The sequence below is a fragment of the Urocitellus parryii genome, chromosome 1 (genome assembly GCF_045843805.1).
Source record: "Urocitellus parryii isolate mUroPar1 chromosome 1, mUroPar1.hap1, whole genome shotgun sequence".
NCBI classification, from domain to species: Eukaryota; Metazoa; Chordata; class Mammalia; order Rodentia; family Sciuridae; genus Urocitellus; species Urocitellus parryii.
The window spans coordinates 223163112-223179077 of NC_135531.1; the positions used below are offsets into that span (position 1 = coordinate 223163112).

General features: G+C 35.0%; 1 protein-coding gene across 6 annotated transcripts in view; it reads left to right on the forward strand.

The window, feature by feature from the left end:
* Ubr3 (ubiquitin protein ligase E3 component n-recognin 3) overlaps positions 1-15966 on the forward strand; it is a 222444-nt gene that overhangs the window by 66868 nt on the left and 139610 nt on the right. For all 6 annotated transcript variants that reach the window (XM_077802756.1, XM_077802758.1, XM_077802761.1 and 3 more), the window contains exons 9-10: positions 3134-3313; positions 3952-4085. In XM_077802756.1, the coding sequence (XP_077658882.1) occupies positions 3134-3313; positions 3952-4085 (314 nt within the window). The remainder of the gene's footprint in view (positions 1-3133; positions 3314-3951; positions 4086-15966) is intronic.

The window sequence follows — 15966 nt, forward strand, 5'->3', positions numbered from 1 at the left end:
TACCACTGTTTAACCACTAAAGATACCCTAAAAACCTGCAAGTCGTCTTTACTTCTTTTTTATTTCTTGTAGATACAGCAAACATAACCAATAACCAACTCTGTCATTTTAACTTTCTAAATATCTTTATAGCCACTTCCATTCATTTCTGTTTTTATACCACTGTTCCACAGTTCAAACCAGTGTCATCTCCAGATTTCTTTATTTCTACTCATCACCACTCTCCTGTAGTTCCTTTCCATGCTATGCAACTAAATCATCTTTTCTCTCTTACCCCCTCCTGCCAAATGCCAAGTGCCAATGTCTCCGCTTGGCACAGAATCTCGAGCCACCACACAGCTTTGTAGGTTCAAACAGCAATTCTTTATTCCGGATCTCACACCAGCCTCCACACGCGTTCAGGGGCAATTCCCAATATGTCCGTTCCCAAATCCTACTCCACGAGGCTTTTTTCCAAATCCCATTTTAATCTCACGAGAACTCAACGGGAACAAGCAGCAGGAACACCCTAATCCCAGCAGCAGTAATCTTCAACCTCAACTTCCCTAAAACCCATATTCTTAAACAGGGAAACGCCTTAAACCGGGAACACCCGGGAACACCCTAAACCCAAGGACCGGGATACTTCCTCAAACCTGCAGGATACTTCCACCCTCGATCACCTTGAGCAGGGTCATCTTTCTCAAACACAGAAGCAAGGTCGCAGCAAATTTCCAAGGCAAGTCCATTTAACATGGGGTACACTGGCAAGGATTACGATGCGTCAATACCTACTTGGTAATGGCCCTCAGCACCCTCCCCCAATGGCTTGCTGTTCTTGTCACGATTACTCCCAATGTTGCTGATGTGTCATTCTCTAGCCTCATTTATATTATCCCATCTTCTGCATGTTCAAATGATTCTACCCTTCTCTTACATTATTGCTCCTTTACCTGAACACCATTTGTTCCTTTGTGTCTTGTTTATTTGGCTCATCCTAATTCTTATTACATTTTATAGGTCTCAGTTTAAGCATCACATACTCAGGATAGTCTTTCTTGAATTGTATACTAGCTTTATTTGTTCTTGAGATTCTTGAATTTTCCCTTTAACATCCCTTACCACACAGTTGTTTAGATGTTAAGCTCAGTGGACAAAGATATAATATGTATCTTGATTTTTTTTGGCTTTATTCTTAGAGATTAGTAGAATACCTGACCCTTAGTAGGTTCTGAATAAATATTTGTTGATGAGTGAATTTCATTTAACACTGAATCATTGCTTTTATCTGTAGTGAGGAAAGTAACAATTTTGGTAAAAATAGAAGTTCTAATTATCTCATTATAAACCCAGAGGCGTTTTTCACAAGAACACAGGAGTATTTAAAGCAGTGTCAGGAGAATAGTGATTTTGATCAGTTATATTCTGCTTATTCATCTTCTCATTTCAATTACATAGGACAGTTATTCATTCTCTCTCTCTCTCTCTCTCTCTTTTGTTAATCCCAACATCCTTTAGCACTGTCCCATCAATATCACTGATTCATTGGCTCAAAATGGCAGTATAAGGAGGTTGCTTTTCAGAATCTCAGGTGTGGATAATTTGAGAAAGGGTCCTACCCTCATCCCTACCCCCTCCTTTACTTATTACATTACCTTTTTTCATTCATCGAGAAGTACTAAAAGATAGCATACTTCGCTTCACTGGATTTTGTTCTTCAATATTGTTTAATTTAAAGGCTGGATAAAATAATTCCATGGGCTAAAATATAAACTTAATGTGTAGAAATTAAGAAGTGCATTGGAGGACCTACTCACTGATGAGTTTGACAGTAGGTGGATAGTTGAAAAAGTTGGTTAAAGTGAGGAATCATTTAAAAATGACACACATGAAGCTGGTGTGGTGGCATGCTTTAATCTCAGCTTTTCTAGGAGGGTGAGACACGAGAATTGCAAGTTTAAGGCCAGCCTCAGAAATTTAATGAGACCCATCTCAGAATAAAACACAAAAAGGGCTGAGGTAAAATGTCCCTGGGTTAAATACCCAGTATAAAAAATAAAAGCAAACAAATAAAAATATGTACCTTAAACATCATATTTTAACTTGAACCACAGAAATGCATTGTTCTTTCTTCAGTCTTTTAAATTTGGACAAAACGTTTTCAGGATAGTTTCTTTGACTGTAGTTTTATCTCATCTTTTTTGTATGTACTATATCTGTATATCGTCATATGTGAATTCCAGTTTCAGTTCCTTAAAGTTAGAATGTAAAGGTCGTTGTGATGTAAACTGAGTGTAAAATACATCTAGGCTTTTATGATTTTTCTGCTATAAGGTTTTCTCCCCTCTCCCATACTTATTGCCTCTCAAAAACATGTGATCCTGTTTCTATAATACCTCTTAAAATGTATTTATTGATATTTCATTAGTTCATGCACTTTTGATTTAGATTTTATACTTATGACAAAAAGAATAGTTAACACAAACAGAAATAAAAAAAAACATATTCCTCATTTTGTGAACTAGGAAATAGATAACTATTCTTGAGCCTTCTATGTCTGATGTGTATTAGTATGTTTTATAGTGCTAATAAATTTTAATGATAAAGATTTTTGTGCAGTCTAGTTGTTTCCCACCGAAACAATGTATTTAAAGTTTGAGGATTTTTTTTTTTTTAAAGACTTGAGAGGTTTACAAATTTTTTGGTCTTTTATCTTTGAAAGATTGTTTGTTAACAAAGTTGTATTTATGTATTCCTTGACTAGAAGAAAGCAAATATGTATCACTTGAATCATTTAGATTTGATTATTAAGGTAGAATGAGATTAATCTAGGGATAAAAATCTTATTGATAAGGACTGAAAATATTATTAGAATAAAAAATATTTTATGAGCATATGGTTAGCTCAATATGCAATAATAATTACTATAAAAATGTACCAAGTTCTTTATGTTAACATCTCATTTAATCTTTTAAAATATATATTTTTTCCCATTTTACAAATGAGGAAGTTGGTTCAGAGAGTCCAACACACTTAGAGCTATATAGGTACTAAATGGTAGGCTGGGATTTGAATTTAGATGCTTCTGATTCTAAGATGTGTAACATTCTGTATCATAAGTTATTTATTTTGGGGCTGTGTGTGTCTTTTTTAGATGAAGAAAATAGTTTACATGTGGTGGTGAACTGTGGAGAAGCATTACTGAAGAATAACACTTATTGGCCTCTTGTTAGTGATTTTATTAATATTCTGTCTCATCAAAGTGTGGCTAAGAGATTTTTGGAGGACCATGGTTTGTTAGTTACGTGGATGAACTTTGTATCTTTCTTTCAAGGTATGAATTTAATCTTTATGTTAATTTTTTTTTTTTGGTTCACAAATGTCTCATGCTAAACTATTAAATAGTATTTAACAATTGAAATGTCTCATTATTTTAATTGTTATTTATAAGAACTTTTATAAGTTCATAAAAACACCAGGGAGTTAAGAAAAAGTGTTGAATTATTAAAAAGGAAACAATTAAAAAGGAAACTTTTTTTTTTTTTTTTTTTGTGGTGCTAAGGATCGAATCCAAGGCCTTCTATATGCTAGGCAATTCCTCTACCACTGAGCCACACCCCCGCCCAAGAGTGTAATTTTTTTTTTAGCATCTCAAACCATTAATCTAGAAATGTGAAATCTAGTCTTCCATAAAAATTTCAACTAGCATCAGTTAAGATTCTTCCTTATTTAAAGATACCCATTTGTTATATGAGACATTCACAAAGTGTTGTCCAAGAAAACATAGTTTGTGAAAAAATTTTAAAGTTCTAGATTATTTCATTTTAAGTAATTTATTTCTGTATGTATTATGCAATTTATGTAATTGTGTGTGTCAACTTGTGTTGGGTACTAGGAAATGTTTTACTTGCTTTTTAACCTGAATTCTTGCTTCTGTTTGATGAGACCTATGTATGCTTTAATTTTTGTAAGGTATGAACTTAAACAAGCGAGAACTGAATGAGCATGTGGAATTTGAGTCTCAGACCTACTATGCTGCCTTTGCTGCTGAACTTGAGGCCTGTGCACAGCCAATGTGGGGGCTCTTATCACATTGTAAAATTAGGGTATGTTGGAAATATTTTTGGTAATTTCTGTATTTGTCTTAAAAATAACTATATAAGAAAAAGATTTGTGAAAAAAATGGCATGTTTATTTGCATATAATGTAAAGGGTTTAATTCTGTTTCAAGTTGAATTCGGCTTTGTGAAAGTTGACTTGAGACAGTAATTTTTATTCTTAGGTTGAAATTAATTTATATTATCTTTGTTTTTTAATATGGGGATCAAAAGGGTCACTTTACCATTAAGTTACATCCCTAGCCCTTTTAATTTAAAAATTTTTTTTTTTTAGTTGTAGATGGACACAATTTATTTATTTATTTATTTTTTAATGTGCTGCTGAGAATTGAATCCAGTGCATCACACATGGGAGGCAATTGCTCATCCACTGAGCTACAACCCCAGCCCCTTTATTTTTTATTTTACGGGAGGGTCTTGCTATGTTGCTGAGGGTAGTCTCAAACTTGTGATCCTCCTGCCTCAGCCTCCTGTTACTGGGATTATAGACATGTATCACCCTTCCCTGGCGCCTGTGAAGATTTTTAAGTAAGGGTTCACTGTGATCAAATTTATACTTAAAAAGTCATTCTGATTGCTGGTGAAGGTGGGGTTGGGAGAAAAGAGCAGTGGGAAACAGGAACATTAGGAGTAACTGACCAATTAAGATGCTACGATAAATCCATCTCATTTATATGTGTAATCTAAGTAAGACTTAACAAAAGTGGAGAGTAAAATGGTGGTTACCAGAGGCTGGATGTAAGGGATTGGGGAATGGGGGGATTTTTACCAAAGGGTACAAAGATTCAACTAGACCAGAGGAATACATTTTTGAGATCTTTTGCACAGCATGGGACCATAGTTAGTAATTATGTGTGTTTCAGATTTTCTAAACAAATAGACTTTTATATGTTTTCAGTACAAAAATGTGTCTGAGATGTTAGATATGTTAATTAGGCTGATGTAATATTTCTATAGTGTACACATATATCCAAATATCACATTGTAGCTCCCCAAATATATATATATAATTATTATTTATTTAAAAGATGCCTGGTGGGCTGGGGATGTGGCTCAAGCGGTAGCATGCTCGCCTGGCATGCGTGCGGCCCAGGTCGATCCTCAGCACTACATACAAACAAAGATGTTGTGTCCGCCGAAAACTAAAAAATAAATATTAAAAAAAATTCTCTCTCTCTCTCTCTCCCTCTCTCCTTCTCTCTTTTAAAAAAAATTAAATTAAAAAGATGCCTGGTAATAGTCTAAACATGAAATGTTAAACATAAACTTGAATATAAACATTGAGATTTGATTTCTTTTGAAAAGTTATAATTTGGAGGTAGGATCAATAAACTTGTTGTGATGGGTTGTATGTTATTGTTGAGGAAGAGAAACTTTTGGGTAACTATGTGTGGGGTAATGTTTGTAGAAGTAGAAGAGACCGTTAGAAAAGAAAGTTTAGTGAGGTTCAAATGAATTTTAGATATGTTAAGTTTGAGAAGCCTGTGAAACATTCAAGTGGAAATTATGAAGTGACCATTGTAAGTCTCAAGCTCGAAAGATAAGTCTGAATTGTTTATAAATTCTAGATTCATTGATATATAGATGATATTTATCACTAGGGAATGGGATGAGATCAAGTAGGAAAAGAAGAGACATGAACTCTAAAGAAAAAATGACATTTAAATATCAGAGAGAGCTGGGAGCAGTGTGCAGGCCTCTAATCCCATTGGCTTAGGAGGCTGAGGCAGGAGGATAGTGAGTTCAAAGCCAGCCTCAGCAAAAGAGTGGCATTAAAGCAACTCAGTGTGATCCTGTCTCTAAATAAAACACAAAAATAGGGCTGGGGGTGTGGCTCAGTGGATGAGTGCCCTTGAGTTCAATCCCCAGTACCCCCAAACAAACATACAAACAAATATTTATGGGAGAGGGATAGAAGAAAAATCAGAAGAATGCAGTATCCTGCATACCAATGGAAGACGATGATTCAGGAAGGTGGTTTGACGTGATACTGATATGAAGAGATCACTATTTTAGGAAGATTATTCTGACAACTGTGTTTAGGACAAATTTGGAATGTGAAACTGGGATAATTTCTGATAATGAAAAACCATTATTTCCATGTAGTAGTTAATATTTCAGCTCTGAAGGCCCAGATTATAATGTGCTATGGTTCCCTTAACCTAAGAAGTTAAGAGGGCAGTGAAAAAACAGACTTATGTTATCCTGACAATATCTCAGAGAGTAATTTCTTTGTGAAAGGGGCATCTAGATCTTAAAACAAACTTTCTCTTGAGCAGCACCCACACTATACCAGGCATCGTACTTGACACTTTACATATATTCTCTTCTAATCTTTACAGTATTTCATATGAAGTATGTACCATCATGCCTTTTTTTCAGAGGTAAGACAACTTGTCAAGTTCACATAGCTATAAGTGAAAGTTGAATTTGAAATCTGTCTGATTTCATTAACCACTTCGCTATACTTATTTTGTAAGCAAGAATTTCCAGAGCTTTTTAGAAATAGTGCTGACAAGTTTTAGAAATGAAAACTAGAAGGTTATTTAAAGTTTAAAATGTATTTCTCTGTTCATATTCTCCCCTGTAAAATATGAAACTAAAGGAATAAGCAACATAAAAGGAAATTTCATGTGATTAAATTATGTCTGTGCGATTGCCCTGAATACTATTTGAGTCTTAAAAACATTAAGTTCTAGTTAAAAAAGTAATAGTATCCAGGTATTTCAGTTGGTGGAGCATCACTTTTAATAACAGCCTAGTAAAAGCATATTGACTAGAGCATGACACAGTTTTAGAATTTTATTAATTTTATTTTCTGATGGGAACAAATAAGTTGGAAAATCTCCATCTAGTGGCAACTTTCAGTCACTGCAAACTTTATAGACATCAAATACTGTCTTGACTTCTTGGAGCAGTTAACTACTTGGTATCTCATAGTGTTAAGATGTAACAGAATATTTAAAAATACTTTATTAGAGAATTATAATTATACATAGTATTTGGGTTCATTTTGACAAAATCATACGTGTGCAAGGAATTTGATTTCAACTTCCATCTCCCTTCCCATTTCCTTCCCTCCTCACTTCCTTTAGTCTGCCTTTCCACTCTACTGATTTCCTTTTACTTCCTTCTTTCTTTCTTTCTTTCTTTCTTTCTTTCTTTCTTTCTTTCTTTCTTTCTTTCTTTCTTTCTTCTTTTTTTAAAGAGACAGTGAGAGAGAGAGAGAGAGAGAGAGAGAGAGAGAGAGAGAGAGAATTTTTAATATTTATTTTTTAGTTCTCAGCGGACACAACATCTTTGTTGGTATGTGGTGCTGAGGATCGAACCCGGGCCGCACGGATGCCAGGAGAGCGCGCTACCGCTTGAGCCACATCCCCAGCCCTCTTTATTTATTTTTAATTGGTACTTTCTACATATACCTAAAGTGAAATTCACTTTGGTACAAATAATATGATTTTGTTAAATTCATTCCGTATTTCTTCCCCATTCCCTTTTTCTCTCCCTCCCTCTTGTTCTCCTCCTACTCCACTGGACTCCCATATGTTTTTATGATATCTGATTCCCTCCCCAGTTACTTTTTCCCATTGTTTTGCTTTAACTTCCACATGAGAGAAAACATTTTGATTTTCTGAGTCTGACTTATGGCACTTAACATATTTTCTCCATTTCTAGCCATTTATTGGCGATGCCATCATTTCATTTTTCTTATGGCAGAGAAAAAAAAAACACTGTTGTGGGTTGGGGTTATAGCTTAGTTGGTAGAGCGTTTGCCTTGCATGTGTGGGTTCAATCCTCAGCACCACATGAAAACATATTAATAAAATAAAGGTATTATGTCTGCCTACAACTAAAAAAATATAAAAAACACTATTATGTATGTATACCACATTTTCTTGATCCATTCATCTATGATGGGCATCTGAGTTGATCTATAATTTGGCTATTGTGAATTGTGCTGCTATAAACATGGAAGTGGCTATATTGCTATATTATGCTGATTTTACTTCTTTTGGATAAATACTGAGGAGTGGGATAGCTGGGTCATATGGTGGTTCTGTTCTAGTTTTTATTTTTTTTTAAAGAAATCTCCATATTGCTTTCTAGATTGTACTAGTCTGAAGTCCCACCAACAATGTGCAAGTGTACCTTTCCCTCCCACATCCTCATGAGCATTTATTGCTATTCCTGCTCTTTTTTTTTTTTAAAGAGAGAGTGAGAGGGGGACAGAGAGAGAGAGAGAGAGAGAGAGAGAGAGAGAATTATTTATTTATTTTTTCTTAGTTCTCGGCGGACACAACATCTTTGTTTGTATGTGGTGCTGAGGATCGAACCCTGGCCGCCCGCACGCCAGGCCAGCGCGCTACCGCTTGAGCCACATCCCCGGCCCACTATTCCTGCTCTTGATAATTGCCATTCTGATGGAGTGAAATGAAATCTTAGTCTAGTTTAAAATTTTTTTTTTTTTAGTTTTAGATGGACACAATGCCTTTATTTTATTCGATTATTTCTATGTGGTGCTGAGGATTGAACCCAGTGCCTCACACATGCTGGGCACTCTACCACTGAGCTACAACCCTAGTCCCTTAGTCTAGTTTTGATTTGCATTTCCCTGATTACTGGAGATGTTGGGCATTTTTTCATGTATTTGTCTGCCAGTTGTGTTTCTTCTTTTGAAAAATTTCTGTATAGTTCTTTTGCTCATTTATTGATTGGGTTATATGTTTTTTTTTGGTATTGTGTTTTTTTAGTTTTTAACATTCTAGATATATACTCTGGATACACACACACACACACACACACACACACACAGACACACACACTTGTCAGAGGAGTACTGGCAAAGATTTTTTTTTTCCATTCTGTAGGCCTTCTTTTCGCTGTGCAGAAGATTCTTAATTTGATGGCATCCCACTTAATTTTTGGTTTTATTGCTTAAGCTGTAAGGGTATTGTTGAGAAAGTTGGTACCTGTCCACCTGTATAATGGAGTTTTCTTCTAGCACTCACAAGGTTTTCTGGAATAATTCCTAAGTCTTTGAGCCATTTGATTTGACTTTTGTGCAAGCTGAAAGGTAGGTGTTTGATGTTATTCTTCTACATATGGATATCCAGTTTTCCCAGCACGATTTGTTAAAAAGGCTACCTTTTCTCCAGTGTATTTATGGAACCTTTGTTAAGTATCAGATAGCTGTAAGTATGTGGGTTTGTCTCTGTATCTCCTATTCTATTCTGTTGGTCTTCATGTCTGTTTTGATGCTAATATCATGCTATTTTTGTGATTGTAGCTCTGTAGTATAATTTGAGATCAGGTATTGTGATGCCTCCTACATTGTTTTTCTTGTTAAGAATTGCTTTGACTATTCTGGGTCTGCATTCTTCTGAATGAATTTTAGATTTTTTTCTAGTTTTGTGAAGAATGTCATTAGTATTTTGGTGGCGATTGCATTGAATGTGTATACTTGCATATATATAATATATACATATATACTATATGTATATATTATATTATTGTATATATATATTATATATATATGTGTGCTTTTGGTAGTGTAACCATTTTGACATATTAATTTTGCCTACCCAAGACTCTTCCATCTTCTGAGGTCTTCTTCAATTTCTTTCTTCAGTGTTCTATAGGTTTTGTTGTAGAGGTTCTTCACATTTAAAAAAAATTTTTTTTAGTTGTATTTGGACACAATACCTTTATTTTACTTATTTATTTTTATGTGGTGCTGAGGATTGAACCAAGCACCTTTCATATGCTAGGCGAATGCTCTACCACTGAGCCACAACCCCAGCCCCTCTTTCACATTTTTTGTTAGATTAATTCCCAGGTATTTTATTCTTTTTGAGGTTATTTTGAAATAAATGGTTTTTTAATTTCTTTCTCAGCTGAATTGCTGTTGGAGTATAAAAAAAAGCTACTGATTTATGAGGGCTAATGTTGTATCCTGCTACTTTGCTAAATTCATTTGTCAGCACTAGTAGTCTTCTGGTGGAATTTTTTTGGGGTGTTCTAGATATTGGATCATGTCGTCAGCAAACAGAGATAGTTTGAGCTCTTTGTTTTCTATTTGTATTCCTTTAATTTCCTTCTCTTGCCTGATTCCTCTGGCTAGAGTTTCAAGAACTATCATGAATAGAAGTGGTGAGAGTGGACATCCTTGTCTTGTTCCTGTTTTTAGAAGAATAGCTTTCAGTTTTCTCTGTTCAGTGTGATGTTGACTTTAGGTTTGTCATATATAACCTTTATAATGTTAAGGTAATTTCCTTTTATCCCTAGTTTATCCAGTGGTTTTAACATGAATCATTACTGCCTTTTATCAAAGGCCTTTTCTGTATCTATTGAAATGATCATATTCTTATTCTCATTTCTATTTGAGTGGTGAATTACATTTGTTCATTTGCATATGTTGAACCCATCTTGCATACTTGGGATGAAGCCCATTTGATCATGGTGTATTATCTTCTTAATGTGTTTTTGAATGCAGTTTGCTAATGTTTTATTAAGAAATTTGCTTCTGTATTCATCAGGGATACTGGTCTGTAGTTTTCTTTCCTAGATGTTTCTTTGTCTGATTTTAGTATCAGTTACACTGGCTTCATAGAATGTGTTTGGGAGTTGTTCTACCTTTCATTTTCATGGAATAATTTGAGAAAGACTAGTGTTAGTTCTTCTTAAAGGTATGGTAGAACTCCGTTGAGAATCCAGCTGGTTCTGAGCTTTTCTTTATTGGTAGGCTTTTAAGTGCTGTTTGTTTCATTACTTGATATTGGCCTGTGGGGCTGGGAATGTGGCTCAGGCGGTAGCGCGCTCGTCTGGCATGTGTGCGGCCCGGGTTCGATCCTCAGCACCACATACCAACAAAAAAAAAAATGTTGTGTCTGCCGAGAACTAAGAAATAAATATTAAAAATTCTCTCTCTCTCTCTCTCTCTCTCTCTCTCTCTCTCTCTCTCTCTCTCTCTCTCTCCCCCTCTCTCCCCCCCTCTCTCACTCTCTCTTTAAAAAAAAAAAAAAAAGATATTAGCCTGTTTAGGGCTTTTTTTTTTTTGGTAGTTGTGGATGGACAGCATGCTTTATTTATTTATTTTTATGTGGTGTTAAGGATCGAACCCAGTGCCTCACATGCTAGACAAGTGCTCTGCTGCTGAGCTATTACCCCAGCTACTGTTTAGGTTTTCTCTATTTTCCTGGTGCAATTTGGGAAGGTCATTTGTTAGAAATTTGTCAGTGCCTTCTAGATTTTGCAGTTTATTGGAGTATAAATTTTTAAAATAGTTTCTAATGATCATCTGATTTTCAGAAATGTTTGTGGTAATATCTCATTTTTTAATCTCTAATTTTGTTGATTTCGGTCTTCTCTCTTGGTTAGTTTGGCTAAGGGTTTATTAATCTTATTTACCTTTTTGAAGAACCAACTCTTGGTTCTATTGATACTGTGTATTGTTTGTTCATTCTCAATTTCATTAATTTTGGCTCTGATCTTTATTATTTTCTGTCTCCTACTGATACTTTGGAGTAGTTTTTTTTTTTTTTTTTTTTTTTTTTTGGTATACCAGGGATAGAACTGAAGGGCACTTAACTTCTGAGCCACATTCCCAACCCTTTTAAAATTTTTAAAATTTTGAGGCAGGGTCTTGCTAAGCTTTGTAAGGCCTTGCTAAATTGCTGAGGCTGAGGCTTGCTTTGAATTTGTGATCCTTCTGCCTCAGCCTCCCAAGCCAATGGGATTACAGGCATGTGCCACCATGCCTGGCTTTTTCTTCTTTTTCTCAGGTCTTGAGGTGGAGCATAGCTTATTTATTTGGAATCTCTCATTCTCTCTTTATTTACTGTAGGCACTCAATTTTGCAATGAATTTTCTTCTATTATTAGTATTAAAGTATTGCTTTAATACTATCCCAGAGATTTTGATGTTATTCCTTTATTTTCATTTGTTGTTTCTGTGATTTTTTGATTATATTTCTCATTCCTTTTATCCATTATTTATTTAAAAGAGTAATGTTTAATCTCCATCTTTTTATGTGATTTCTATTATCTTTCTTGTTGTGGATTTTTCATTTTATTCCATTATGGTTTACTAGGATGCATGGAATTATACTGATTTTTTTGAGGGTGGTGTATTTTCTAAGACCTATAACCTAGAATATGTAGTCTATTTTGTGAAAGAGTCTACGAGCTGCTGAGAAGAAGGGGAAATTAAACTATTTTGGGATGAAATATTCTATAGGAGTCTATTAGGTATTTTGATTTATAGTATTTTTTATGTTGCATATATTTTTATTGATTTTATGCTTTGATGACCTGTCTTCTGGTGATAAGGGTGTGTTGAAATCACCCATTATTATTTTTTGGGTCTATCTAGGATTTAAAGTCAAGGAGTATTTTTTTTTTTAATAATGTAACTGGATGCATTGATATTTGAGGTACATGTAAGGTCAGACAGTGGTGACCAAAAGGAGGCAGATTTAAAATGGCTGCTGAATGAGGCTTTATTGAGATTTCGCTCCCAGGCAAGACCCTTAGATTAACAGGGTGGGTCTGAGGAGAAGCACATTGGGGCTCTACTGGACTGGAATTTTTATTGGGCTTAGAGCAGGAAAGGAGGGCTTGGGACAGGAAAAGGGGTTTTTAGAGTCCCATGTCCTACTGGAGTTGTTGTTGGTGGGGGGCTAGCTAAGATCCAGGATTGGTCAGGAGACCCTGCTGATTGACAGGTGGTTTTGTCAGCATCTGATTGGTGTTTCTGTGTCGCCCGGATTGCTTGGTGCTTTATTTCTTAGCCATCTCCATCGACCTGACAATATATATATTTGCTACTGTTTTATTTTCTTGTTAGATTGTTCCCTTTACCAGGATGTAATAGCCTTCTTTGTCACTTCTGATTAGTTTTTATTTGGAATTCAGCTTTGTCAGATATGAGAGTAACTATTCTAGCTTGTTATGGACTCCATTTGTGTAGAATATTTTTTCCATCCTTTGGCCTTCATCTGTGAATATCTTTGCCTATGAGATGAACACATCTTGCAAATAATGTATAGTTGAATCTTGTTTTTTGTTCCATTCTGCTAATCTATGTCTTTTAATTGGGAAGTTGAGACCATTTATATTCAGTGTTATTATGGATATGTGTTGTGATTTGCTGCCATTTTGATTATTTTATTTTGTTTTGATTTTTGTTTAGAAGATTAGTCTTCTCTTGATTTTTATCTATTTGGGAATATTGAGATTTTTTTTTTTCTTTCCAGGCTCTCCTTGATTTTAGTGGCTGAGTTCAGAATCAGAAGTTAGCCTTGTTGGTTTGCCTCTAAATATTTCTCTCTGGCAGCTTTTAATATTCTTTCCTTATTTTCTATGCTGGACATTTTGATTATGATGTCTTGGAGATTTTTCTTCTGATCAGGTCTATTTGGAGTTTTATATGTTTCCTGTATGTGAATGTCATTTTATTTCTGATATGGGGAAAATTTTTTTGTTATTATCTCATTGAAAATGTTCTTAATGACTTTCGCCTGCATCTCCATGTTCTCTTCTATCCCAGTGATTCTCAGGTTTGGTCTCTTGATGTTGTGCCAGAATTCTTGTATATTCTGGTCATATTCTATCATTTTTTTCTTTTGTTGTATTTTTGTCTACTCAATCATATATTCTGTCTACAAGGCCTGAGGATCTATCTCAAGGTCTGAAGTTCTGTTTATATAATCTAATGTTTTAGTGATACTTTCAAGTGAATTTTAAAAAAATTTTTTTAAACATGTTGATGGACCTTTATTTTATTCATTTATTTATATGCAGTGCTGAGAATCGAACCCAGTGCCTTACACATGCTAGGCAAGTGCTCTACCACTGAGCCTCAACCCCAGCACTCAAGTGAATTTTTAGTTTAAGTCATTGTGTCTTTCATTTTCAGGAGTTCTGATTGACTTATATGTATATGTATTTATATATATATATATAAAATTTATTTATTTATTTTGGGTACCAGGCATTGAACTCAGGGGCACTTGATCACTGAGCCATATCCCCAGTCTTATTTTGTATTTTATTTAGAGACAGCATCTCTCATTGAGTTGCTTAGCAACTTGCCTTTCCTTTGCTGAGGCTGGTTTTTAATTCTCTTGATTGCCCTGTCTCAGACTCTCCAGCTGCTGGGATTACAGGTGTGCTTCACCCCTTCCGGCTTTCAGTATTTCTATTTCTTTAATGAAATGGCTTAGATCTTCTTTGACTTCATGGAATATTGTAATAATCAGTAATTTTTCCCCCTTCATTCAACATTTTAATAATCAGTTTTTAAAAAAATAATCTTTCTCTGGAATTTCATCCATTTCCATATACGTAGGATTCTTTGTTGGGGGATTATTAATTTTGTGCGGAGATTTGTTTTCCTGTTTCCTTATGTTGGTATTAATTTAGATGAATTCTCCATCCTCTTTTATATGTGTGTCCTTATATGTGTAATAGTTCTTTTTTTATTCTAGAATTTCTCTGTGTTTTTGGTATATGAGTAGATGTTGGCAGTTGGGGGAACCAGAAGTTCCCCTCTGATTGTTCCTTCTTGGAGCTTGGTTTTTGGTTTGGGGTATTTATCTCCCCAACTCTATGAGTTGAAGTAATGTTTAGTCTCAAGGGAGGCTAGATCATGTGTGGGTTAAGTTTGTCTGTTGTTTGGATTATGAGCATTTCTTGGTAGCAGGATCTCTATAATCTTGAAGTGTCTCAATCACTTTCCATCCCCTTTTAGAAGGAGGGTTAATCCAGGAATTATACTAAAGTTGGTAATAGATGTCCTTTTTTTTTTTTTTGGTACTTGGGAGTGAACCCAGGGAAGCTTAACTACTGAACTACATCCCTAGCCCTTTTTATTTTTTGAGACAGGATCTCAATAAGTTACATAGAGCCTCTCCTCTTCAAGTTGCTGAGACTGGCTTTGAACTTGGGATTTTTCTGCCTTAGCCTCCTGAGATGCTAGGATTATAGCCATGTGCTAGTGCACCTGGCCAAACATAGAATCCTTATTTATTTATTTATTTATTTATTTATTTTAGTTTTCAGCGGACACAACATCTTTGTTTGTATGTGGTGCTGAGGATCGAACCTGGGCCTCACGCGTGCCAGGCGAGCGCGCTACCACTTGAGCCTCATCCCCAGCCCCTAGACATAGAGTTTTAAGATAGATGTCTGATATTTACTTTGACATCTGTAATCTTAATTGTCTCCTATATAGGAAAGGTGAGGTCAGCATTTAACATCAGTGACAGCAATACACAACTATGAACTAGATCAGGTATTTAACATCAGGTATCTAATATGTTGTCTACTGTATTAATAATTACATCAACATAAATGGGGTATGATTTACATAAACCATGTAATTGTATTAGTGCGATTTCAGTTTCTTAAGAAAAGGAAAACAGGTGGAAAGGTGAGAAAAAGTTTGAAATATTAAAAAAAAATGCTATCAGAGGAAAGGGAGGTAGTTAGCAGATAGATGTTGGCTCATTGAGAAACAGTTTTCCCGCTTTGTAAGTCAAATGCTGATGAGCTGCTGGAAAGTACATCCTTCCTCTAATGTGCTATCCTCTCTCTTCACAGAATATTTTTTTATGGATCATTTCATTTGCATCTTTATATTAGTGCTGGGAGGCAAGTAGTAGTATGCCCATTTTTACTTTTGGAGAAACTGAGAATCATAAAATGTACATTTGCTAAAGGTCATAAAACTATTAAGTATAAGCCACCATTTTTTTTTTTCCAGGATTGGTATGGTGGTAATGGGAAGTTGGGAGACATACTCTGAATGTAAAAATATACTATAGAAATGGAATTAACTGGTCATCTTAAAATAGTCTTGGTACCTACTT